Source organism: Lissotriton helveticus, chromosome 5_2 (genome assembly GCF_964261635.1).
Source record: "Lissotriton helveticus chromosome 5_2, aLisHel1.1, whole genome shotgun sequence".
NCBI lineage: Eukaryota > Metazoa > Chordata > Amphibia > Caudata > Salamandridae > Lissotriton > Lissotriton helveticus.
The window spans coordinates 1,339,573-1,366,368 of record NC_136066.1 but is presented as its reverse complement, the minus strand read 5'-3'; the positions used below and the strand labels follow the sequence as shown (position 1 = coordinate 1,366,368).

The following is a 26,796-nucleotide window of genomic DNA, read 5'->3' as shown; positions in this document are numbered from 1 at the left end:
GTTATAGGCTTTTTCCAGGGTACCAATCTTTTGTCTGGTGTCTTTTCCGTCGTCGACGAGCCCGTCGCCAACCAAGTTATCGTCGTCGACGCCACCATCGACATTGTAGTTACCGTCGACGCTGCCGTCGTCGACGCTGCCGTCTACGATGTAGATACAGCAACACTCGTCGACGCCCTCGTCGACGATTAAACCGTCAACGATATCGCCGTCAATGGTGAAATCGTCGACGCTGACTTTTCACCAGCTATTACCACTTTTTTTCTCGTCAACGACGTCGATGGTTTTGTCGTCGACGATGACATCTTTTTCGACAGCGCTGAAACACTTCCTTTCTCCTCAGAAGGCGCAGAGGAAGTTCTCTTGATGGTAATCTTGACTGCATGAGGCGAATTTGAAGGTTCTGAGGCGGACTTCTCTTGCTTTACCTCAGAAGCAGAACCCTTCTTCCTCTTAGCTTTAACTGAAGAGGATTTTGAGGGACTGTGCCCTAAAGACCCTGGAGTGGTCTTTTTTGGGGCCTTCTCAGGTCTCTCTCCTGAGGAATGTGTCTGTGGAGATCTACTTCTCTTATGAGATCTCTTAAACGATACAGACTCCTCCTCACTCTCACTAGAGACAATTTCTTTCCTGGCTTTCACCTTCTGGAGCCAAATCAGCAGCCTTCCCTCACGATCCCTCAAGGTTTTATTTGAAAAGGTACGACATACCTTACAATCTTCTGCCTTATGGTCTGGATAGAGGCAGTATATGCAATCTTTGTGAGGGTCATCTGTATAAAGCCTCTTTTTAGAGCAGGTGGAACAAGCTCTAAATAATCCCTTTTTATCCTTCTCAGACATGGTAGATGAATGAGGAATTCCAATAAGAAGAAATTATAAGATGAGAGACTTCAAATCTCAGTCAAAATACTGTTGAAGTAAAGAGTTTGAGCAGAGCTCAAAGGAGACTCCCTAGCACAACGTGCGGTAGAAAATCTGAGGGGCGGAAGGTTCTTTCAGGAGTGTTCTAGAGGGTGAGGAGCTCTGATTGGTTCAGGGAAAAGTTTGGGCCTTTTTTACATAACAAAGGCTATGGGTTGCAAAAGGGATATGGGCCTAGGCCTCTTTTCAGTTTGCTATACTACTAAGCATTGCTTTTTTATATACCGGAGACTCCCGTCTCGACGACGGGGAATGATTCAGGCATGTTAATCTATGAAAGTTCCAATACTGGAGTAATGAGCCTTGGTCCAAAAATAGTGACTTAACAAAACCTGGCGTGCCGTCCGGCTCTCAGAGAAGAGAGAGCGGCACAGCAACGCGCAGGAGGGGGGAGACGAGTACTGCTGTCCGGCTCCGGGTAAAAAAAGGACTTGAGTGCGGAGTAGCGAAGCGCTAATGATACCAGGGGTAGCGGGAAACCAGGCGCGTTGTCCGGCTAAAAAAAAAAAATATATAGCGATGAGCGGAACACATCGGACTGGCGAGAAACGAGGAGGCTTGCCGTCTGGCTCCGTAGGGGAGTTCATGGAGCAGAACGCGCGAGCACTCACCAACAAAAGCGGGTTGCTTTGGGGAATTCTTCAGGAGCAGGATTCATGGAGCGAACGTACTCCAAAAGCGAACACAGGAAACGCCTGAAAGGAAGGGGCGTGGTCACGACGAGTCAGGAAGTAAACCAAGCAATGTGTATCAGGAGAGACGGCCCTTTTAAGTGCCTCAGGGACTGTCTCTAAATTACCCCCGCAATGATTATACTTCGTGATACATATAGTCTCTGGCTCTACTGCTATGCTCGTTTCCTTACAATCAGAGCCTGCATGCAGCAATCAGAGCCAGACTATAACAACGAGAGGTCACTGGCTGCACCAAAGTTGGCATAGGCATAAATTCTGCACCAAACCATTCATTCTCACCCTAGCTGTCTCCCAATTGCACTGGCCTTCACGTTGTCTAGAATGTATACGCACCTGAAAACAGTGATGAACTGAGGGGTCATAAGCTGGGGACGGAGCTCCCTGACCTCGGCCACATTCCCCAGGAGCCCTAACATATTTCTGTGAAGTTCCTGCTTCTCTGGAAATTCCTAGGAAAAAGCAACAAGGTGATAAGAGAATCAAATCACTATGCAAAGAGAATGTGCACAATCTCAGACACAGCACCCTGACATTTCCCCTCAAGATGATCAGAACTCTGCTGGGAATGAGTGCTCTTGGGACGTCCGGTCTATTCCATGATGTGCCTGTATGTTCTTTTACAGGTACACACAGGACTCTACATCAAGTGGCAGACATGCACTCCCGCCTCCTGGTGCACCATACACGCCCGTGGGCATATGTGGGGTGATGTGGATGTGGGGGCTTCAATGCTAAGGAAGGGCGGAGAGAAGCTGCAGGGCTCGGAGCCTATAATCAGCACAGACAATACAAGGCATTACCTTAAGGCACTCAAGGAAGAGCTTCATCCCGCTGTAGTTCAGAAACATCTCGCAGTTGTCCGGCGTCTCATCTGTGATGTTCCAGAGGGCGCTCCAGGAGAACTCCATGACCTGGTCACACTATCACACCAAGGGAGAGAGGACAAAGGAGGGTGAGCCTCTGAGGCACCATGGGAGAGAGGACAAAGGAGGGTGATCCTCCGAGGCACCATGGGAGAGAGGACAAAGAAGGGCGATCCTCTGAGGCAACAAGGGAAAGAAAACAATGGAGGGTGAAGCACCGCGGGACCAAGGGAAAGAAGACACAGGAGGGTGAGTCTACGAGGCACTCTCGCTGAGACTCTCCACAGCTTCACTCAATATGTCGCTGAGACTCTCCACAGCTTCTCTACAGCCTAACTCAATATGTCGCTGAGGCTCTCCACAGCTTCTCTACAGCCTAACTCAATATGTCGCTGAGGCTCTCCACAGCTTCTCTACAGCCTCACTCAATATGTCGCTGTGACTCTCCACAGCTTCTCTACAGCCTAACTCAATATGTCGCTGTGACTCTCCACAGCTTCTTTCCAGCCTCACTCAATATGTCGCGGAGGCTCTCCACAGCTTCTCTACAGCCTCACTCAATATGTCGCTGAGACTCTCCACAGCTTCTCTACAGCCTCACTCAATATGTCGCTGAGGCTCTCCACAGCTTCTCTACAGCCTAACTCAATATGTCGCTGAGGCTCTCCACAGCTTCTCTACAGCCTCACTCAATATGTCGCTGTCACTCTCCACAGCTTCTTTCCAGCCTCACTCAATATGTCGCTGAGGCTCTCCACAGCTTCTCTACAGCCTCACTCAATATGTCGCTGAGACTCTCGACAGCTTCTCTACAGCCTCAATATGTCGCTGAGACTCTCCACAGCTTCTCTACAGCCTCACTCAATATGTCGCTGTGACTCTCCACAGCTTCTCTACAGCCTCACTCAATATGTCGCTGAGACTCTCGACAGCTTCTCTACAGCCTCAATATGTCGCTGAGACTCTCCACAGCTTCTCTACAGCCTCACTCAATATGTCACTGAGGCTCTCCACAGCTTCTCTACAGCCTAACTCAATATGTCGCTGAGGCTCTCCACAGCTTCTCTACAGCCTCACTCAATATGTCGCTGTGACTCTCCACAGCTTCTCTACAGCCTCACTCAATATGTCGCTGTGACTCTCCACAGCTTCTTTCCAGCCTCACTCAATATGTCGCTGAGGCTCTCCACAGCTTCTCTACAGCCTAACTCAATATGTCGCTGAGGCTCTCCACAGCTTCTCTAGAGCCTCACTCAATATGTCGCTGTGACTCTCCACAGCTTCTTTCCAGCCTCACTCAATATGTCGCTGAGGCTCTCCACAGCTTCTCTACAGCCTCACTCAATATGTCGCTGAGACTCTCCACAGCTTCTCTACAGCCTCACTCAATATGTCGCAGTGACTCCCCACAGCTTCTCTACAGTCTAACTCAATATGTCGCTGAGGCTCTCCACAGCTTCTCTACAGCCTAACTCAATATGTCGCTGAGGCTCTCCACAGCTTCTCTACAGCCTCACTCAATATGTCGTTGTGACTCTCCACAGCTTCTCTACAGCCTCACTCAATATGTCGCTGTGACTCTCCACAGCTTCTTTCCAGCCTCACTCAATATGTCGCTGAGGCTCTCCACAGCTTCTCTACAGCCTCACTCAATATGTCGCTGAGACTCTCCACAGCTTCTCTACAGCCTCACTCAATATGTCGCTGAGGCTCTCCACAGCTTCTCTACAGCCTAACTCAATATGTCGCTGAGGCTCTCCACAGCTTCTCTACAGCCTCACTCAATATGTCGCTGTCACTCTCCACAGCTTCTTTCCAGCCTCACTCAATATGTCGCTGAGGCTCTCCACAGCTTCTATACAGCCTCACTCAATATGTCACTGAGACTCTCGACAGCTTCTCTACAGCCTCAATATGTCGCTGAGACTCTCCACAGCTTCTCTACAGCCTCACTCAATATGTCGCTGTGACTCTCCACAGCTTCTCTACAGCCTCACTCAATATGTCGCTGAGACTCTCGACAGCTTCTCTACAGCCTCAATATGTCGCTGAGACTCTCCACAGCTTCTCTACAGCCTCACTCAATATGTCACTGAGGCTCTCCACAGCTTCTCTACAGCCTAACTCAATATGTCGCTGAGGCTCTCCACAGCTTCTCTACAGCCTCACTCAATATGTCGCTGTGACTCTCCACAGCTTCTCTACAGCCTCACTCAATATGTCGCTGTGACTCTCCACAGCTTCTTTCCAGCCTCACTCAATATGTCGCTGAGGCTCTCCACAGCTTCTCTACAGCCTAACTCAATATGTCGCTGAGGCTCTCCACAGCTTCTCTAGAGCCTCACTCAATATGTCGCTGTGACTCTCCACAGCTTCTTTCCAGCCTCACTCAATATGTCGCTGAGGCTCTCCACAGCTTCTCTACAGCCTCACTCAATATGTCGCTGAGGCTCTCCACAGCTTCTCTACAGCCTCACTCAATATGTCGCTGAGACTCTCGACAGCTTCTCTACAGCCTCACTCAATATGTCACTGAGGCTCTCTACAGCTTCTCTACAGCCTCACTCAATATGTCGCTGAGGCTTTCCACAGCTTCTTTACAGCCTCACTCAATAGGTCGCTTAGACTCTCCACAGCTTCTCTACAGCCTCACTCAATATGTCGCTGAGACTCTCCACAGCTTCTCTACAGCCTCAGTATGTCGCTGAGACTCTCCGCAGCTTCTCTACAGTCTCAATATGTCATTGAGGCTCTCCACAGCTTCTCTACAGCCTAACTCAAGAGGTCGCTGAGACTCTCGACAGCTTCTCTACAGCCTCAGTATGTCGCTGAGACTCTCCACAGCTTCTCTCCAGCCTCACTCAATATGTCGCTGTGACTCTCCACACCTTCTCTACAGCCTCACTCAATATGTCACTGAGACTCTCCACAGCTTCTCTACAGCCTCACTCAATATGTCGCTGAGACTCTCCACAGCTTCTCTACAGCCTCAGTATGTCGCTGAGACTCTCCACAGCTTCTCTACAGCCTCACTCAATATGTCACTGAGGCTCTCCACAGCTTCTCTACAGCCTCACTCAATATGTCGCTGAGACTCTCCACAGCTTCTCTACAGCCTCAGTATGTCGCTGAGACTGTCCACAGCTTCTCTACAGCCTTAGTATGTCGCTGAGACTCTCCGCAGCTTCTCTACAGTCTCAATATGTCACTGAGGCTCTCCACAGCTTCTCTACAGCCTCACTCAATATGTCACTAAGGCTCTCCGCAGCTTTTCTACAGCCTCACTCAGTATGTCGCTGAGACTCTGCACAGCTTCTCTACAGCCTCACTCAATATGTCGCTGTGACTCTCCACAGCTTCTCTACAGCCTCACTCAATAGGTCGCTGAGACTCTCCACAGCTTCTCTACAGCCTCACTTAATATGTCGCTGAGACTCTGCACAGCTTCTCTACAGCCTCACTCAATACGTCGCTGAGACTCTCCACAGCTTCTCTACAGCCTCAGTATGTCGCTGAGACTCTGCACAGCTTCTCTACAGCCTCACTCAATATGTCGCAGTGACTCTCCACAGCTTCTCTACAGCCTCACTCAATAGGTCGCTTAGACTCTCCACAGCTTCTCTACAGCCTCACTCAATATGTCGCTGAGACTCTCCACAGCTTCTCTACAGCCTCAGTATGTCGCTGAGACTCTCCACAGCTTCTCTACAGCCTCACTCAATATGTCGCTCCGACTCTCCACAGCTTCTCTACAGCCTCAGTATGTCGCTGAGACTCTCCACAGCTTCTCTACAGCCTCACTCAATATGTCGCTGAGACTCTCCACAGCTTCTCTACAGCCTCAGTATGTCGCTGAGACTGTCCACAGCTTCTCTACAGCCTCAGTATGTCGCTGAGACTCTCCGCAGCTTCTCTACAGCCTCACTCAATATGTCGCGGAGACTCTCCACAGCTTCTCTACATCCTCAGTATGTCGCTGTGACTCTCCACAGCTTCTCTACAGCCTCAGTATGTCGCTGAGACTCTCCACAGCTCCTCTACAGCCTCACTCAATAGGTCGCTTAGACTCTCCACAGCTTCTCTACAGCCTCACTCAATATGTAGCTGAGACTCTCCACAGCTTCTCTACAGCCTTAGTATGTCGCTGAGACTCTCCGTAGCTTCTCTACAGCCTCACTCAATATGTCACTGAGACTCTCCTCAGCTTCTCTACAGCCTCACTCAGTATGTCGCTGAGACTCTGCACAGCTTCTCTACAGCCTCACTCAATATGTCGCTGTGACTCTCCACAGCTTCTCTACAGCCTCAGTATGTCACTGAGACTCCCCACAGCTTCTCTACAGCCTCACTTAATATGTCGCTGAGACTCTCCGCAGCTTCTCTACAGCCTCAGTATGTCGCTGAGGCTCTCCACAGCTTCTCTACAGCCTCACTCAATATTTAGCTGAGACTCTCCACAGCTTCTCTACAGACTCAGTATGTCGCTTAGACTCTCCACAGCTTCTCTACAGCCTTAGTATGTCACTGAGGCTCTCCACAGCTTCTCTACAGCCTCACTCAATATGTCGCTGAGACTCTCCACAGCTTCTCTACAGCCTCACTCAATATGTCGCTGAGACTCTCCACAGCTTCTCTACAGCCTAACTCAATATGTCGCTGAGACTTCCCACAGCTTCTCTACAGCCTAACTCAATAGGTCGCTTAGACTCTCCACAGCTTCTCTACAGCCTCAGTATGTCGCTGAGGCTCTCCACAGCTTCTCTACAGCATCACTCAATATGTAGCTGAGACTCTCCACAGCTTCTCTACAGCCTCAGTATGTCGCTTAGACTCTCCACAGCTTCTCTACAGCCTCAGTATGTCACTGAGGCTCTCCACAGCTTCTCTACAGCCTCACTCAATATGTCGCTGAGACTCTCCACAGCTTCTCTACAGCCTAACTCAATATGTCGCTGAGACTCTCCACAGCTTCTCTACAGCCTAACTCAATGTTGCTGAGACTCTCCACAGCTTCTCTACAGCCTCAGTATGTCGCTGAGACTCTCCACAGGTTCTCTACAGCCTCAGTATGTCGCTGACACTCTCCACAGGTTCTCTACAGCCTCACTCAATAGGTCACCGAGACTCTCCACAGCTTCTCTACAGCCTCAGTATGTCGCTGAGACTCTCCACAGCCTCACTCAATATGTCGCTGATACTCTCCACAGCTTCTCTACAGCCTCAGTATGTCGCTGAGACTCTCCGCAGCTTCTCTACAGCCTCACTCAATATGTCGCGGAGACTCTCCACAGCTTCTCTACATCCTCAGTATGTCGCTGTGACTCTCCACAGCTTCTCTACAGCCTCAGTATGTCGCTGAGACTCTCCACAGCTTCTCCACAGCCTCAGTATGTTGCTGAGACTCTCCACAGCTTCTCTACAGCCTCACTCAATAGGTCGCTTAGACTCTCCACAGCTTCTCTACAGCCTCACTCAATATGTAGCTGAGACTCTCCACAGCTTCTCTACAGCCTTAGTATGTCGCTGAGACTCTCCGCAGCTTCTCTACAGCCTCACTCAATATGTCACTGAGACTATCCGCAGCTTCTCTACAGCCTCACTCAGTATGTCGCTGAGACTCTGCACAGCTTCTCTACAGCCTCACTCAATATGTCGCTGTGACTCTCCACAGCTTCTCTACAGCCTCAGTATGTCACTGAGACTCCCCACAGCTTCTCTACAGCCTCACTTAATATGTCGCTGAGACTCTCCGCAGCTTCTCTAAAGCCTCAGTATGTCGCTGAGGCTCTCCACAGCTTCTCTACAGCCTCACTCAATATGTAGCTGAGACTCTCCACAGCTTCTCTACAGCCTCAGTATGTCGCTTAGACTCTCCACAGCTTCTCTACAGCCTCAGTATGTCACTGAGGCTCTCCACAGCTTCTCTACAGCCTCACTCAATATGTCGCTGAGACTCTCCACAGCTTCTCTACAGCCTCACTCAATATGTCGCTGAGACTCTCCACAGCTTCTCTACAGCCTAACTCAATATGTCGCTGAGACTCTCCACAGCTTCTCTACAGCCTAACTCAATAGGTCGCTTAGACTCTCCACAGCTTCTCTACAGCCTAACTCAATATGTCGCTGAGACTCTCCACAGCTTCTCTACAGCCTAACTCAATGTTGTTGTGACTCTCCACAGCTTCTCTACAGCCTCAGTATGTCGCTGAGACTCTCCACAGGTTCTCTACAGCCTCAGTATGTCGCGGAGACTCTCCACAGCTTCTCTACAGCCTCACTCAATAGGTCACCGAGACTCTCCACAGCTTCTCTACAGCCTAACTCAAGATGTCGCGGAGACTCTCCACAGCCTCACTCAATATGTCGCTGAGACTCTCCACAGCTTCTCTACAGCCTCACTCAATATGTCGCTGAGACTCTCCACAGCTTCTCTACAGCCTCAGTATGTCGCTGAGACTCTCCACAGCTTCTCTACAGCCTCACTCAATATGTCGCTGAGACTCTCCACAGCTTCTCTACAGCCTCACTCAATATGTCGCTGAGACTCTCCACAGCTTCTCTACAGCCTCAGTATGTCGCTGAGACTCTCCACAGCTTCTCTACAGCCTCACTCAATATGTCGCTGAGACTCTCCACAGCTTCTCTACAGCCTCAGTATGTCGCTGAGACTCTCCACAGCTTCTCTACAGCCTAACTCAAGATGTCGCTGAGACTCTCCACAGCTTCTCTACAGCCTCACTCAATATGTCGCTGAGGCTCTCCACAGCTTCTCTACAGCCTCAGTATGTCGCTGAGCCTCTCCACAGGTTCTCTACAGCCTCAGTATGTCACTGAGGCTCTCCGAAGCTTCTCTACAGCCTCACTCAGTATGTCGCTGAGACTCTGCACAGCTTCTCTACAGCCTCACTCAATATGTCGCTGTGACTCTCCACAGCTTCTCTACAGCCTCACTCAATAGGTCGCTGAGACTCTCCACAGCTTCTCTACAGCCTCACTTAATATGTCGCTGAGACTCTGCACAGCTTCTCTACAGCCTCACTCAATACGTCGCTGAGACTCTCCACAGCTTCTCTTCAGCCTCAGTATGTCGCTGAGACTCTCCACAGCTTCTCTACAGCCTCACTCAATATGTCGCTGTGACTCTCCACAGCTTCTCTACAGCCTCACTCAATAGGTCGCTTAGACTCTCCACAGCTTCTCTACAGCCTCACTCAATATGTCGCTGAGACTCTCCACAGCTTCTCTACAGCCTCAGTATGTCGCTGAGACTGTCCACAGCTTCTCTACAGCCTTAGTATGTCGCTGAGACTCTCCACAGCTTCTCTACAGCCTCACTCAATATGTCGCTGAGACTCTCCACAGCTTCTCTACAGCCTCAGTATGTCGCTGAGACTCTCCACAGCTTCTCTACAGCCTCACTCAATATGTCGCTGTGACTCTCCACAGCTTCTCTACAGCCTCACTCAATAGGTCGCTTAGACTCTCCACAGCTTCTCTACAGCCTCACTCAATATGTCGCTGAGACTCTCCACAGCTTCTCTACAGCCTCAGTATGTCGCTGAGACTGTCCACAGCTTCTCTACAGCCTTAGTATGTCGCTGAGACTCTCCACAGCTTCTCTACAGCCTCACTCAATATGTCGCTGAGACTCTCCACAGCTTCTCTACAGCCTCAGTATGTCGCTGAGACTCTCCACAGCTTCTCTACAGCCTCACTCAATATGTCGCTGAGACTCTCCACAGCTTCTCTACAGCCTCAGTATGTCGCTGAGACTGTCCACAGCTTCTCTACAGCCTCAGTATGTCGCTGAGACTCTCCGCAGCTTCTCTACAGCCTCACTCAATATGTCGCGGAGACTCTCCACAGCTTCTCTACATCCTCAGTATGTCGCTGTGACTCTCCACAGCTTCTCTACAGCCTCAGTATGTCGCTGAGACTCTCCACAGCTTCTCTACAGCCTCAGTATGTCGCTGAGACTCTCGACAGCTTCTCTACAGCCTCACTCAATAGGTCGCTTAGACTCTCCACAGCTTCTCTTCAGCCTCACTCAATATGTAGCTGAGACTCTCCACAGCTTCTCTACAGCCTTAGTATGTCGCTGAGACTCTCCGCAGCTTCTCTACAGCCTCACTCAATATGTCACTGAGACTCTCCGCAGCTTCTCTACAGCCTCACTCAGTATGTCGCTGAGACTCTGCACAGCTTCTCTACAGCCTCACTCAATATGTCGCTGTGACTCTCCACAGCTTCTCTACAGCCTCAGTATGTCACTGAGACTCCCCACAGCTTCTCTACAGCCTCACTTAATATGTCGCTGAGACTCTCCGCAGCTTCTCTACAGCCTCAGTATGTCGCTGAGGCTCTCCACAGCTTCTCTACAGCCTCACTCAATATGTAGCTGAGACTCTCCACAGCTTCTCTACAGCCTCAGTATGTCGCTTAGACTCTCCACAGCTTCTCTACAGCCTCAGTATGTCACTGAGGCTCTCCACAGCTTCTCTACAGCCTCACTCAATATGTCGCTGAGACTCTCCACAGCTTCTCTACAGCCTCACTCAATATGTCGCTGAGACTCTCCACAGCTTCTCTACAGCCTAACTCAATATGTCGCTCAGACTCTCCACAGCTTCTCTACAGCCTAACTCAATAGGTCGCTTGGACTCTCCACAGCTTCTCTACAGCCTAACTCAATAGGTCGCTTAGACTCTCCACAGCTTCTCTACAGCTTCTCTACAGCCTCACTCAATATGTCGCTGAGACTCTCCACAGCTTATCTACAGCCTCAGTATGTCGCTGAGACTCTCCACAGCTTCTCTACAGCCTCACTCAATATGTCGCTGAGACTCTCCACAGCTTCTCTACAGCATCAGTATGTCGCTGAGACTCTCCGCAGCTTCTCTACAGCATCACTCAATATGTCGCGGAGACTCTCCACAGCTTCTCTACATCCTCAGTATGTCGCTGTGACTCTCCACAGCTTCTCTACAGCCTCAGTATGTCGCTGAGACTCTCCACAGCTTCTCTACAGCCTCAGTATGTCGCTGAGACTTTCCACAGCTTCTCTACAGCCTCACTCAATAGGTCGCTTAGACTCTCCACAGCTTCTCTACAGCCTCACTCAATATGTAGCTGAGACTCTCCACAGCTTCTCTACAGCCTTAGTATGTCGCTGAGACTCTCCGCAGCTTCTCTACAGCCTCACTCAATATGTCACTGAGACTCTCCGCAGCTTCTCTACAGCCTCACTCAGTATGTCGCTGAGACTCTGCACAGCTTCTCTACAGCCTCCCTCAATATGTCGCTGTGACTCTCCACAGCTTCTCTACAGCCTCAGTATGTCACTGAGACTCCCCACAGCTTCTCTACAGCCTCACTTAATATGTCGCTGAGACTCTCCGCAGCTTCTCTACAGCCTCAGTATGTCGCTGAGGCTCTCCACAGCTTCTCTACAGCCTCACTCAATATGTAGCTGAGACTCTCCACAGCTTCTCTACAGCCTCAGTATGTCGCTTAGACTCTCCACAGCTTCTCTACAGCCTCAGTATGTCACTGAGGCTCTCCACAGCTTCTCTACAGCCTCACTCAATATGTCGCTGAGACTCTCCACAGCTTCTCTACAGCCTCACTCAATATGTCGCTGAGACTCTCCACAGCTTCTCTACAGCCTAACTCAATATGTCGCTGAGACTCTCCACAGCTTCTCTACAGCCTAACTCAATAGGTCGCTTAGACTCTCCACAGCTTCTCTACAGCCTCAGTATGTCGCTGAGGCTCTCCACAGCTTCTCTACAGCCTCACTCAATATGTAGCTGAGACTCTCCACAGCTTCTCTACAGCCTCAGTATGTTGCTTAGACTCTCCACAGCTTCTCTACAGCTTCAGTATGTCACTGAGGCTCTCCACAGCTTCTCTACAGCCTCACTCAATATGTCGCTGAGACTCTCCACAGCTTCTCTACAGCCTAACTCAATATGTCGCTGAGCCTCTCCACAGCTTCTCTACAGCCTAACTCAATGTTGCTGAGACTCTCCACAGCTTCTCTACAGCCTCAGTATGTCGCTGAGACTCTCCACAGCTTCTCTACAGCCTCAGTATGTCGCTGAGACTCTCTACAGCTTCTCTACAGCCTCACTCAATATGTCGCTGAGACTCTCCACAGCTTCTCTACAGCCTCAGTATGTCACTGAGACTCACCACAGCTTCTCTACAGCCTCACTCAATATGTCGCTGAGACTCTCCACAGCTTCTCTACAGCCTCACTCAATATGTCGCTGAGACTCTCCACAGCTTCTCTACAGCCTCAGTATGTCGCTGAGACTCTCCACAGCTTCTCTACAGCCTCACTCAATATGTCGCTGAGACTCTCCACAGCTTCTCTACAGCCTCAGTATGTCGCTGAGACTCTCCACAGCTTCTCTACAGCCTAACTCAAGATGTCGCTGAGACTCTCCACAGCTTCTCTACAGCCTCACTCAATATGTCGCTGAGGCTCTCCACAGCTTCTCTACAGCCTCAGTATGTCGCTGAGACTCTCCACAGGTTCTCTACAGCCTCAGTATGTCGCTGAGACTCTCCACAGCTTCTCTACAGCCTCAGCATGTCACTGAGACTCTCCACAGCTTCTCTCCAGCCTCACTCAATATGTCGCTGAGGCTCTCGACAGCTTCTCTACAGCCTCACTCAATATGTCCCTGAGACTCTCCACAGCTTCTCTACAGCCTAACTCAATATGTCGCTGAGATTCTCCACAGCTTCTCTACAGCCTCACTCAATATGTCGCTGAGACTCTCCAAAGCTTCTCTACAGCCTCAGTATGTCGCTGAGACTCTCCGCAGCTTCTCTACAGTCTCAATATGTCACTGAGGCTCTCCACAGCTTCTCTACAGCCTAACTCAAGAGGTCGCTGAGACTCTCGACAGCTTCTCTACAGCCTCAATATGTCGCTGAGACTCTCCGCAGCTTCTCTACAGCCTCACTCAGTATGTCCCTGTGACTCTGCACAGCTTCTCTACAGCCTCACTCAATATGTCGCTGACTCTCCACAGCTTCTCTACAGCCTCACTCAATATGTCGCTGTGACTCTCCACAGCTTCTCTACAGCCTAACTCAATATGTCGCTGACTCTCCACAGCTTCTCTACAGCCTCACTCAATATGTCGCTGAGGCTCTCCACAGCTTCTCTACAGCCTCACTCAATATGTCGCTGAGACTCTCCACAGCTTCTCTACAGCCTCACTCAGTATGTCACTGAGACTTTCCACAGCTTCTCTACAGCCTAACTCAAGATGTTGCTGGGGCTCTCGACAGCTTCTCTACAGCCTCACTTAATATGTCCCTGTGACTCTGCAAGCTTCTCTACAGCCTCACTCAATATGTCGCTGAGACTCTCCACAGCTTCTCTACAGCCTCACTCAATACGTCGCTGAGACTCTCCACAGCTTCTCTACAGCCTCACTCAATACGTCGCTGAGACTCTCCACAGCTTCTTCACAGCCTCACTCAATATGTCGCTGAGACTCTCCACAGCTTCTCTACAGCCTCACTCAATATGTCGCTGAGACTCTCCACAGCTTCTCTACAGCCTCACTCAATATGTCGCTGAGACTCTCCACAGCTTCTCTACAGCCTCACTCAATAGGTCGCTTAGACTCTCCACAGCTTCTCTACAGCCTCAGTATGTCGATGAGACTCTCCACAGCTTCTCTACAGCCTCACTCAAGATGTCGCTGTGACTCTCCACGGCTTCTCTACAGCCTCACTCAATATGTCGCTGAGACTCTCCACAGCTTCTCTACAGCCTCACTCAATATGTCGCTGAGACTCTCCACAGCTTCTCTACAGCCTCACTCAAGATGTCGCTGTGACTCTCCACAGCTTCTCTACAGCCTCACTCAATGTGTGCTTGAGACTCTTCAAAGCATCTTTACAGCGCAAGCCAACCTAACTCATCTTCTCAACAGCTTAAATTATAAAGAGGCTGATATTTCCGTGTGGCAATGATAATAATGCTTATTTCTAGAGCAGGTAAAGCAGAGACAGGTTCACCAAGGCACTTAGCTACTGTTTCCCCCCAATATTCTCGTTATGAATTAATAAGTAAAAAATACAAAAACCTAAGGCTATTGTGATCTGTGAATAATGGAAATGCAGCAATAGGCTATTTGTCCTGGAACTGTACTAGTGAAGACACAGATTGATTCTATCATAACATGTGGACTCCACGCTCTCTTGCACGCAGAGGTGACGAGACCCACGTGTATGAGAGTCATTTGTAGACATTCTTGGGTAACTGGAGTGGTTGTTTTAAGTGCTTGTTTTTAAAGACAAAGTTCCCCTGATTCAAAGGTGCATGTGTGTCAACGAGGAACAGATTCTCACCGTCTTGTCCAGCAGCTTCTTCTGAATCAGCTTCAGCATCGTCTGCAAGGTTAAAGAAGAGGCATGAAGGGCGAGTGTAGTCTCGCAAACATTCATCGGCTGAATGAAGTCCTCTTAGCCCTAAATGAACAGGCCTCTGCTTTGAAATCCCCCTCCACGTAACAACCCCAGTGCAGATCTGTCATCCTTCCACATCACACCAACTGACCTTGAAATAACTACCATCATCACCTTCAGGCAGGCAGTGCTTTCTGGACCTAGACAGCTCCAGCCTCCCTTACAAAGAGGTCCTGCCACCGTGATGGAGTAAGCTAACCTATACGTGCTTAAAAGTAGGACCATTTTTACCTATGCCCTAGATTAGTACTAATTACTTTATTGGTGAAGGAGGGTCAACACCAAAAGAGAACCAGCTCCTCACGTGCACAGCTGCAATGCTTTCCCCATCTCCAAACACCTCTCCCCCTTCCCACTGCACGTACTCATCTCCTGCGCCCCTCACCATTCTCACACATCTTTCGACCCCTCCCAGCTGAGTATCTGTTTATGTGATGTGTCTCGCATACACATTTGCCCTCGTTGCCGACTGAGATACGTGCCTCCTCTCTTTAACTCTCACATAACTTGCTCTACCCTCACATATTAAAATCAGCAGATCACATACCAAGCTCCATCCTTTTTCACATCCCCGGCTCCGGCCCTCACATTCCTTGCTGCATAACCTCTCACATAACCAGCTTCAGACTCATATCCTCTGCTCTAGCCCTCACATACTCTGCTGTATAACCTCTCACATAATCTGCCCCAACACTCTCATATCCAGCTCCTCGACTCACAGCTCCTGCTCCAGCCCTCACATACTCTGCTGCATAACCTCTCACATAATCTGCCCCAACACTCTCATATCCAGCTCCCTTTCTCACAGCTCCTGCTCCAGCCCTCTCATACTCTGCTGAATAACCTCTCACATAATCTGCCCCAACACTCTCATATCCAGCTCCCTTTCTCACAGCTCCTGCTCCAGCCCTCTCATACTCTGCTGAATAACCTCTCACATAACCTGCTCCACTGACTCACATTCCCTGCTCCAGCCCTCACATACTCTGCTACAGACCCCCTCACATCCCCTGCTCCACACCTTTCAGATACCATGTTGCATGCCCTCTCTCACACCCTGCTCTAGGCATCTCACACACAGCCCCTCTCACCTACCATGACAAAGCCCATCTTGCCCACAGCCTCCTTGTGGTCATTGTCCACCTGGCAGACCAGGGCATTGCAGAGATGGACGGCGATGCGCTGGATGGATTCATCCTGGCGGGTGAGGTTCAGGATGTTGAGTAACAGCTCGTTCACGCGGCGGTACTGGAACTCCAGCTCGTCCGGGATGCTAAAGTTACACAGCGTCAGGCAGCAGTTCCGCTGCACCTGGGGGTGGAAGCAAAGAGTTGGTTGGGCAACATTGAGGCAGAAGCTCAGGGATTGAAAGCTTCTATCTTCTGGAGACTCCACCGTGGTGCTGGCATCCTACAATGGCACCTGAGGACCTGACCGGTACCAGAGGAACACACAAATTAAACAATACATTTGCCAAACGGCTCCATTGTGTGACTATGTTTTAAAGAACGGAAGCAAGCAGGGAGGAGTGAGAAGGTGCTGAACATGGGGGCTGCATTCTCTGGGAGCTCCCCCAGGAGGTCCGGCAGCCAAACCCTCAGATTTCCAGATGGACACAGCATCCATGCCAGGGATTGGGCCGAACAAAAGTCAACGGGCTGCTGCTTTAGCCTGTCAGGAGGGCGACACCACACCGTCTGATGGAGCAGGCTGCCACGCAGCTTACGGCCACTGATGTGGATAACCAGAGACCTTGAGGCATGGTGGCTAATGGAGGCCACTGACTGTCCCTACAACTCGGACTTAAAAAGGCATCTGGCCACCATTCCGAGACTCTGAGTGCAGCTATTCTGCTAGCCAGTGCTTGAGCCGAAGTGCAGCAGAAAACCCTAGATGGAGGTGGGCCTCCAGGCCCTGGTGATGGTTGCGGGACACACTGTCCCTGCCCTGATGAAAGAGGTGGGATTGGGTTCAAGGTGCTGGACTCAGAATAACCAGCAGGTCCTCTGGGGCCTGCTAGAGACAGTCCATGTAGACCGAGCAGATTGGGGGGTGGTGAGAGGGGAGAAGCTGCCCTTTTGGGATTTTCAGTGACAATCGCAATGAGGACATCTGATGGGGTTATCTGCCAAATACAGAGACATCATGAGGGGCAGGTTTTAGTAAGACTTTTATGCAAAATAACGGCCGACAGACGTCAGCTCTCCACACAATGTGATTATTCTGGACTACATATACCATACAAGGGACAAACGCCAGCAAGGGGAGGCCGGGCACCTCCAAGTGACGTGGATGCCAGGAATGCAGTTGGCTTAGCACTGAGCTGATAGCCAAGAGCAAAAGAGAGGTGGTCTAGAGGTCAGGTGTGCTAGGCCTATGTGAGGCCAGAGGCAGCATTGTCTGATGGCAACAAGCATTGGCAAAGCCAATAGGTTTACCTTCATTATGTGAGTTCTGGAATGCTGGCATTGGTAATGTTTCTTTGCAAAGTATTGTTTAAAACAGGTAAAGAGCAAAAAAAAATTAAGAACCAGAAACATATTTTATGATATATGAAAGCTATAGATTGCAATGTTTTATAAACATTTATAAATTATATGGTTTATTTTGTAAATACTGTCTATAAAGCCAACCGTAAACGGAATATAAAAGAATAATGAAGTGGCCACAGTCCGTGTGTCACGGGCTGGAAGGCCACCTGCTTGAACTGTGAAATACAGACGTCATTTGGGCTCAATGGGCCTTTGGTGCACGGTGCCAAAGCACCTGGTGCGCAAAAGGAGCTATGGCCAGGGTCGCTGCGCAGGCTACGGAGGTGAGGGGAAGACAGAGGAATGTTTGGGGCGGGGGCCTTAGAAGAATGTATCTTCTAGGTGGGTTTGTAAGTACCGGACACAGCCGTGAAAGAGCAGGCTTCGTATTTTAGAATGGGCTGGAAGACCTGCTGGATGGAGCGTCATTGGTACAATATATATAATGCAACGAATGCTGAAAGTAACGTCCAGGACCATAAGCACTGAATGCTGATACCATGCTGTTGCATTCAGTGGTGGTTCATGGAACAGAAGGGGAGGTTGTGAAACCAAGAAGTGGAAAAGGAAGACATACGAAGGGTGGGGGATTAAAGAAGGCCAACGCTTGGTGTTAGTGGCTGTTTACAAATAACAGGGGTGACAAAAAGCATGACATGCTTGGAGCGACATCAAAAGCACACAGGAGAGACAAAAGTTGACCAGGATGGGGGAGGAAAGCACAAGTGTGAACTGGCGTGTACTAACAGGAATAGCAAATGCAAGGTTGATGTGTTTTTGACTTTCAAGTATGTGCTGGGAGAATGGTGAAAACACAGAATGAGGAAAATGCATGCACTCTCAGAGTGCTTTTATAAAAATAATCAAAAATCCAAAAAATCAGACACTTGGGGAAGGATAAAAGGAGCCATTCAGACACAAGGTTAACAGGCTGTGCTCCACAAAAGGGACCATCAGGATATGGTCGGGCAAAAACAGATAAAACCATCAAATAGAAAGCAAGAAAATAAAAGTGACAAAACAAAAAGCCAATGGAAAGCACTGGGCGGAGTTGCTTTTCAAGTCGGCTAGCAACATGTCCCCAATAAGTCTTTCGCAGCCAGACATTTGTGCTGCCCGGCAGGTTTCAGCCTAAACGGCAAGGAGACATATTGTCCCAAGAAGGAGAGAGGACCAGAGGGGTAACACAAAACAAGTAAACAATCAAAGAACGCGATCAGGACTTTGAGGAACAACAAGAGGTAACTTGGGAGTTATGTTGGCGAACCAAGATGGCAAGAAAGAGGAGTCTGAGATGCATTGAGGACACTGGAGGATGAAGACCCAACAATGGTTGAAGGCCTCCTCCTCAACGCACGCGGGTTAAATTTACAGGTGCAGGTGAGGGACTTTCCATGGTCTTCTTTCACAAATAGATCCATGCCCTCCCGAGACCGATATGAAAGGACCTTAGAAAGCACTACGTTGTTCAATCATAAATCAAACAAGGTTTGTAAACCATGGCTAACCACCTGTGAGGTTATCCAGGCGCTGAGTAGCACCGGTTCAAGGCGCATTAGAAGGCACCTGCTGACAGCATCCAACTCTGAATGCTGAAGTGCTAGACGATGGACTGCAGTTATTAGGGTGTTGCCGGCTAGCAGCCAGTAGCAGATGAACTCCGCTTCTTTGGGGGGAAATTTGAACCGCTCCACCACCTGCGTTCGGAGGGCACATGGTGGAGCAACCGTCTGTCGGGAGAAGGATAAAGCTAGATGTGACTGCAGGAAAGAAGTACTTGAGAACATTGATGTGATACTGTTGCTCCGTGGGAGACTAATTTCCCCTGTCTGTGTAGGATGTTAGTCTTCGAGCGGAATGTGGAGGATGAAGCCAAAAGTCTGATTTTGCATCCATTTTGTACAGTATCTAGCACCCAAGTGCCCTTCGTTATCTTTTGCCATGCTGGCAGGTGGACAAAATGTCACCTTCCATCAGGGTGCCAGATGGTGGGGTCTGAATGATTTGGTTATTGCTTAGAGGTGGCTGGATCTTTCCCAGATGAAGGCTGTCGTTTGCTACTTGCCTGGGCCTCAGGATGATTTTAGAGACAAGACGTTTTGCTTTGCTGTTCTTGTTCGGGGAGCTAGCTCCGTTACTGGGGTACATGGACTTGTAGAAGGCCTCCACCACAACCCTTGAACTGAAGCTTACAGGCATCACTTCTCTTACCTGACCTCACAGACTTGAGGGTCACGTGTTCTGACTTTGCCTTTCTGATGTAAAAGAGTCTGGAAGGAATGGCCCAAGACTTTGTTTTGCACAAGAGAAAACAGAGATGTGATTCAAAACCGGGATGCGGCCCATCCAGATACTCCATGGTGTCCAAAAGAAAAGGTCTTCGTATGGTGCAGCGTCTTCTCCCCGGTGCTCTTCTATATGCCTACTAAGAGGCCATTCATGAGCTGCACCGGCTCTGGAAGTCTTTCGAAAGCACTTGGAACCTAGAGAGCCTCTTCCTTTGGAGTAGTGGGAGGGCAGCGAGGTGGGAAAGGAGGCTTTGCGATGGGAATTACTGCTTTCTCAGAAGGTTGATGTAACTCCTCTGGAGTGCCTGAAGTAACAATGGATGGTGGGGTAGAGACTGTGGAGTTATCTTCAGACTTTGGTATCAGGATACAGCCCACAAAAGAAGCATCCTAAAAAGTCAGAAGATGGAGATAGGTTTCTGACTGATTCTCAGGTTTAGCGACCACACTCATGTGCATGTCTTCACGAGGTGCGAGGAGAGAAACTCAACATGAAAAAGCCCTCAACATGGACCCAGGGTATTCCGATCCCTGCAACGCCATGGCATTGAAATGATACCCCATCAAGTGCCTCCACATGGGTCTGCACACTTAATCAATCAATCAATCAAGAACATTTATAGAGCGCGCTACTCACCCGTGAGGGTCTCAAGGTGCAGGGGGGGGGGGTTGCTGCTACTGCACGAATAGCCAGGTCTTGAGTTGTTTCCTGAAGGTGAGATGGTCTTGGGTCAGACGTAGGTGGAGGGGGAGGGAGTTCCACGTCTTGGCAGCCAGGTAGGAGAAGGATCTTCCTCCGGTGGTGGTTCTGCGGATCCGCGGGACGGTGGCGAGGGCGAGGCTGGCGGAGTGGAGCCGGTGGGTGGGTGTGTAGAACTTGAGGCGGTTGTTGAGGTATACATACTTACCTTGACTGGATGGGAAAGAGCCTGGTCTGGCGCTTTCTACAGGGAAGGGAGAGGAATCTATCCGGCTTTACTCTTGAGCTGAGCCACAAGCGGGAGTGACTTCTCTGTGTTTGATAGTGCTCCATGTCTTTCCATCAGCTTCCTCTATGACACATCATTTGACCCTTGCCATACTCCTCGATAGTGTGAGAGTGAGGGAGGCAAACCTTGCACACACTGTGGCCCCCGTCCACAGCCATCCTGCCACTAAATGAGGGGCACTCGTCGAAAAGAGCTAGCACAAGGTAAATGAGAGAAGATGCAAGGGCATAAAAAACCTCCAAAGAAAAGGAGTATAGCTCCTTCTTAAGGAAACCCTTTGCTGAGGGCCTCTGATATTTTGTAAAGTCAACCTCTCCCACCCGAAATCCACTCGGAAAAAGAGAGTCTTCACTGGAGGCAGCAGCGGGGTACAATCCGTGCTCACTGAGAGGAAATGTGCCCGGCGGATAAGGCTGCTGCCACAGCTTTTGAAACGGCAGGATTGATTTTCCACTATTTAGCACAATTTTTTGCTTTACTTTTCAGTTAAGATAGTGCTCGTGTGGTACTTTAGTGAAATTTACCAATGTACAATACAATGTACAAATGTACAATATTAGATTTAATTTGGTTGAATGGATGAAAAAAGAAAATGCTGCGCCTTTTGGGCAATTCTTTCTTGTCAAAGTGACTTTCAATCTGAAAATATATCTATTTGTTGTTAATGGTGTTCTGAGTCCTGGCACATACACAGAGATCTACATTTGAATAATACCAGAGAGAATTGTATGGAAGAGAATGACATACCAGGTGCCTTTTGATGGGCAGACTGAGCAGGAGAGCTACATCTTGGCAAGGCCCACAGGCCTGAGAGACGCAAGGGCAGGCAGAACACACTTGCACTTCTCCTCCACACAAATACCAAAGACTAATGGAGCAATCCATGCAGGTCAAGCTCCTGTGGGCAGCAGGGTCTGCAGAGGCCAAGTGTCACATGCAAGGGTCCCCCAAACGAAGATCACAGGAGGACACGTGAACAACAGCATCCGATGTGTCCATGTTTCTTTCATATGGAGGCCAGACCACTGTCGGAAAATGGCAGAGTGAACTAAGGTGCTGGAGGCCAGCAATGTTTGCAGAATCCAGTCCTCGGAAGCTTGAATCCGGTCCAGGGAAGGCATGGCTTGGCAGTTTGGGCTGGACTGTTCCCATGAGGCACAGGGTCAAGACTGATTTGCATATGACCATGTCTGAACTGGGGTGGCAGAGTGGGCTAAAGAACGGTGATTGATTAAACCCAAATCTTTTGACTGGGCATGAGTGTTTGATTGATTCAGATGCTCCGTCCATCACCACCCCCTTTTGTACCGCTTTTGGCCGCCATAAGTGTGGCAGGGTATGCTCAGACGCGAGTCCCTTGCTCACTTTGCCACTGGATTGATGCAAGCCGGGCTGAAGACGGCTGGAATGCCAGAAACCGGTCCTCGGAAGCTTGTTTCCGGTCCAGGGAAGGCATGGCTTGGCAGTTTTGGCAGGACTGTTCCCATGAGGCACAGGGTCAGACTGATTTGCACATGGCCATGTCTGAACTGGGGTGGCAGAGTGGGCTAAAGAACGGTGATGGATTAAACCCAGATCTGTTAACTGGGTGTGAGTGTTTGATTGGTTCAGATGCTCCGTCCATCACCACCCCCTTTTGTCCCGCTTTTGGCCGCCATAAGAGTGGCAGGGTATGCTCAGACGTGAGTCCCTTGCTCACTTTGCCACTGGATTCAAGCAAGCCGGGCTGAAGACGGCTGGAATGCCAGAAACCGGTCCTCGGAAGCTTGTTTCTGGTCCAGGGAAGGCATGGCTTGGCAGTTCGGGCAGGACTGTTCCCATGAGGCACAGGGTCAGACAGATTTGCATATGGCCATGTCTGAACTGGGGTGGCAGAGTGGGCTAAAGAACGGTGATGGATTAAACCCAAATCTGTTGACTGGGGGTGACTGTTTGACTGGTTCAGATGCTCTGTCCATCACCACCCCCTTTTGTACTGCAGAATCCAATGTGCCACATACAACGGGACTTCACAGCAGCACTAAAGCACTACTCTGGAGAGACAGAGCTCCTCACAGGTGTCCCATGCGGCAGGGACTGAATGAGACACAGTCACATACACACTCTTGGAAGTTGGTGCTCCTCCACATGACATCTACAGCACTATCGTAACACAACAAGAATGACCTTGTGGGTAACTTACCGTGACCTCTTGGTAAGACTCCATGCCGTTGAGGACCACCTGGATGACCTGGCGCCGAAGCTTCACGCTCTGTTCCATGCGGTACTCGGAGTTGGTGAGGTAGAAGAGCGCCGCGCTGCCCGTTACCTGGATGGTTTTATCATACTTGTGGCTCTTGAGGGCCATGATAACCAGCTGCAAGTAATGAGAGAACACAGTGATGAGGGGCCCATGTCCAAAAGCATAAGAACCATGACAGCCTTGTCATAGAAAGGACCCTAAACAGGGAATGCCTGTCACAGAGAGGACCCTAAAAAATGAAAGCCTAGGAACAGAGGGGACCCTAACCATGGCAGCCTTGTCACAGGGAGGATACTAAACAGTGACTGCCTGTTACAGAGAGGATACTAAACAATGACAGCCTTGTCACAGAGAGGATACTAAACAGTGAATGCCTGTCACAGAGAGGACACTAAACAGTGAATGCCTGTTACAGAGAGGACACTAAACAGTGAATGCCTGTCACAGAGCGGATACTAAACAGTGAATGCCTGTCACAGAGAGGACCCTAAACAGATACTAAACAGTGAATGCCTGTCACAGAGAAGACACTAAACAGATACTAAACAGTGCATACCTGTCTCAGAGAAGACACTAAACAGATACTAAACAGTTAATGCCTGTCACAGAGCGGTTACTAAACAGTGAATGCCTATCACAGAGAGGATACTAAACAGTGAATACCTGTCACAGAGAGGATACTAAACAGTGAATACCTGTCACAGAGAGGATACTAAACAGTGAATGCCTATCACAGAGAGGATACTAAACAGTGAATACCTGTCACAGAGAGGATACTAAACAGTGAATACCTGTCACAGAGAGGATACTAAACAGTGAATGCCTTCTCACAGACAGGATACTAAACAGCGAATGCCTTCTCACAGTGAGGATACTAAATAGCGAATGCCTGTCACATGAAGGATACTAAACAGTGGATGCCTGTCACAGAGAGGATACTAAATAGCAAATGCCTGTCACAGAGAGAATACTAAACAGTGAATGCCTTGCCACAGAGAGGATACTAAACAGTGAATGCCTGTCACAGAGAGGATACTAAACAGTGAATGCCTGTCACAGAGAGGATACTAAACAGTGAATGCCAGTCACAGAGAGGATACTAAACAGAATGCCTGTCACTGAGAGGACACTAAAAAGGGAATGCCTTGACACAGAAAGGATACTAAACAGCGAATGCCTTTTCACAGAGAGGATACTAAACAGTGAATGCCTGTCACAGAGAGAATACTAAACAGGGAATGCCTGTCACAGAGAGGATACTGAACAGTGACTGCGTCTCACAGACAGGATACTAAACACTGAATGCCTGTCACAGAGAGGATACTAAACAGTGAATGCCTGTCACAGAGAGGATACTAACCAATGAATGCCTTCTCACAGTGAGGATGCTAAACAATGACAGCCTTGTCACTGAGAGGATACTAAACAGTGAATGCTTGCTCACATAGATGCTATTAAACAGTGAATGCCTGTCACAGAGAGGATACTATCTCTAACCCTGGGCCTCAGTTGAAGCACCCACTGGTCAGTGTGATTCTGGGGCTCTCTATCCCTGGGCCTCAGTTGAAGCACCCACCGGTCAGTGTGATTCTGGGGCTCTCTATCCCTAGGCCTAGTTGAAGCACCCACCGGTCAGTGTGATTCTGGGTCTCTCTATCCCTAGGCCCAGTTGAAGCACCCACCGGTCAGTGTGATTCTGGGGCTCTCTATCCCTAGGCCCAGTTGAAGCACCCACCGGTCAGTGTGATTCTGGAGCTCTCTATCCATGGGCCTCAGTTGAAGCACCCATTGGTCAGTGTGATTCTGGGGCTCCCTATCCATAGGCCCAGTTGAAGCACCCACTGTTCAGTGTGATTCTGGAGCTCTCTATCCCTAGGTCCAGTTGAATCACCCACTGGTCAGTGTGATTCTGGGGCTCTCTATCCCTAGGTCCAGTTGAAGCACCCACTGGTCAGTGTGATTCTGGAGCTACCTATACAGCAGGCATGTGTGAAGCACCCATTGGTCAGTGTGATTCTGGAGCTCTCTATCCCTGGGCCCAGTTGAAGCCCCCGCCGGTCAGTGTGATTCTGGAGCTCTCTATCCCTAGGCGCCTGTCGAAGCACCCTCTGGTCAGTGTGATTCTGGGGCTCTCTATCCCTGTGCCTCAGTTGAAGCACCCACTGGTCAGTGTGATTCTGGAGCTCTCTATCCCTGGGCCTCAGTTGAAGCACCCACTGGTCAGTGTGATTCTGGAGCTCTCTATCCCTAGGCGCCTGTTGAAGCACCCTCTGGTCAGTGTGATTCTGGGGCTCTCTATCCCTAGGTCCAGTTGAAGCACCCACCGGTCAGTGTGATTCTGGGGCTCTCTATCCCTGGGCCTCAGTTGAAGCACCCACTGGTCAGTGTGATTCTGGGGCTCCCTATCCCTAGGCCCAGTTGAAGCACCCACCGGTCAGTGTGATTCTGGGGCTCCCTATCCCTAGGCCCAGTTGAAGCACCCACCGGTCAGTGTGATTCTGGAGCTCTCTATCCCTAGGTCCAGTTGAATCACCCACTGGTCAGTGTGATTCTGGAGCTCTCTATCCATGGGCCTCAGTTGAAGCACCCACTGGTCAGTGTGATTCTTAAGCTCCCCATCCCTGGGCCTCAGTTGAAGCACCCACCGGTCAGTGTTATTCTGGAGCTCTCTATCCCTAGGTCCAGTTGAATCACCCACTGGTCAGTGTGATTCTGGAGCTCTCTATCCATGGGCCTCAGTTGAAGCACCCACTGGTCAGTGTGATTCTTAAGCTCCCTATCCCTGGGCCTCAGTTGAAGCACCCACTGGTCAGTGTGATTCTGGGGCTCTCTATCCCTAGGCCCAGTTGAAGCACCCACTGATCAGTGTGATTCTGGGGCTCTCTATCCCTAGGCCCAGTTGAAGCACCCACTGGTCAGTGTGATTCTGGAGCTCTCTATCCCTAGGCCCAGTTCAAGCACCCACTGGTCAGTGTGATTCAGGAGCTCTCTATCTCTGGGCCTCAGTTAAAGCACCCACTGGTCACTGTGATTCTGGAGCTCTCTATCCATGGGCCTCAGTTGAAGCACCCACTGGTTAGTGTGATTCTTAAGCTCCCTATCCCTGGTCCTCAGTTGAAGCACCCACTGGTCAGTGTGATTCTGGGGCTCTCTATCCCTAGGCCCAGTTGAAGCACCCACTGGTCAGTGTGGTTCTGAAGCTCTCTATTCGGAAGGCATGTGTGGAAGCACGTGGGCATTGTGATTCTGGAGCTCCATGTCCGATAGGCGTCAATGGAAGCATCAAGAGAGCATTGTGATTCTGGCCCAAACTATCGAATAGGCGTCTGTGAAAGAACTGGGGTCCATGTGTGATTCTGGGGCTCCCTATTCTATAGGCATTTGTGGAAGCACCATCAGTTCCGTGCGATTCTGTAGCACCGTAACAGCAGGCCTTTGAGGAAGCCTCTGGAGTGCAGCCTGATTCTGGAGCACTGCAATCGTAGAAGTTTGTGGGCGTGCATAGAGTGAAGTGTGACTCTGGAGCTGCCTAATCCCTTGGCATACCCACAATGGCGTGAGTGCACAATCTCCATTCGTAAAGTTCATTTGCTCACCTGAAGTGCTCTCAACAGCTGGTTGCATCGCTCGATTCGGGCTATGTCGAACAGAAGATTGATGGCACGAGAGGTGATTTCTGGACGGTGCTCTGTGTAGACTTCAATGGCATTCAGCACCTGCTCCTCGTTCTTATCCCCACTCACCTGTGGGTAGGGAAGGGATACTTGTGA

General features: G+C 49.9%; 1 protein-coding gene across 1 annotated transcript in view; it reads right to left on the bottom strand.

Moving 5' to 3' along the window:
- ZER1 (zyg-11 related cell cycle regulator) overlaps positions 1–26,796 on the bottom strand; it is a 240,799-nt gene that overhangs the window by 54,384 nt on the left and 159,619 nt on the right. The window contains exons 7-12 of the mRNA XM_078646593.1: positions 26,623–26,769; positions 22,967–23,140; positions 16,072–16,287; positions 14,860–14,901; positions 2,419–2,538; positions 1,952–2,067 (exon numbers count right to left, since the gene is read on the bottom strand). Coding sequence (XP_078502719.1) covers positions 1,952–2,067; positions 2,419–2,538; positions 14,860–14,901; positions 16,072–16,287; positions 22,967–23,140; positions 26,623–26,769 — 815 coding nt within the window. The remainder of the gene's footprint in view (positions 1–1,951; positions 2,068–2,418; positions 2,539–14,859; positions 14,902–16,071; positions 16,288–22,966; positions 23,141–26,622; positions 26,770–26,796) is intronic.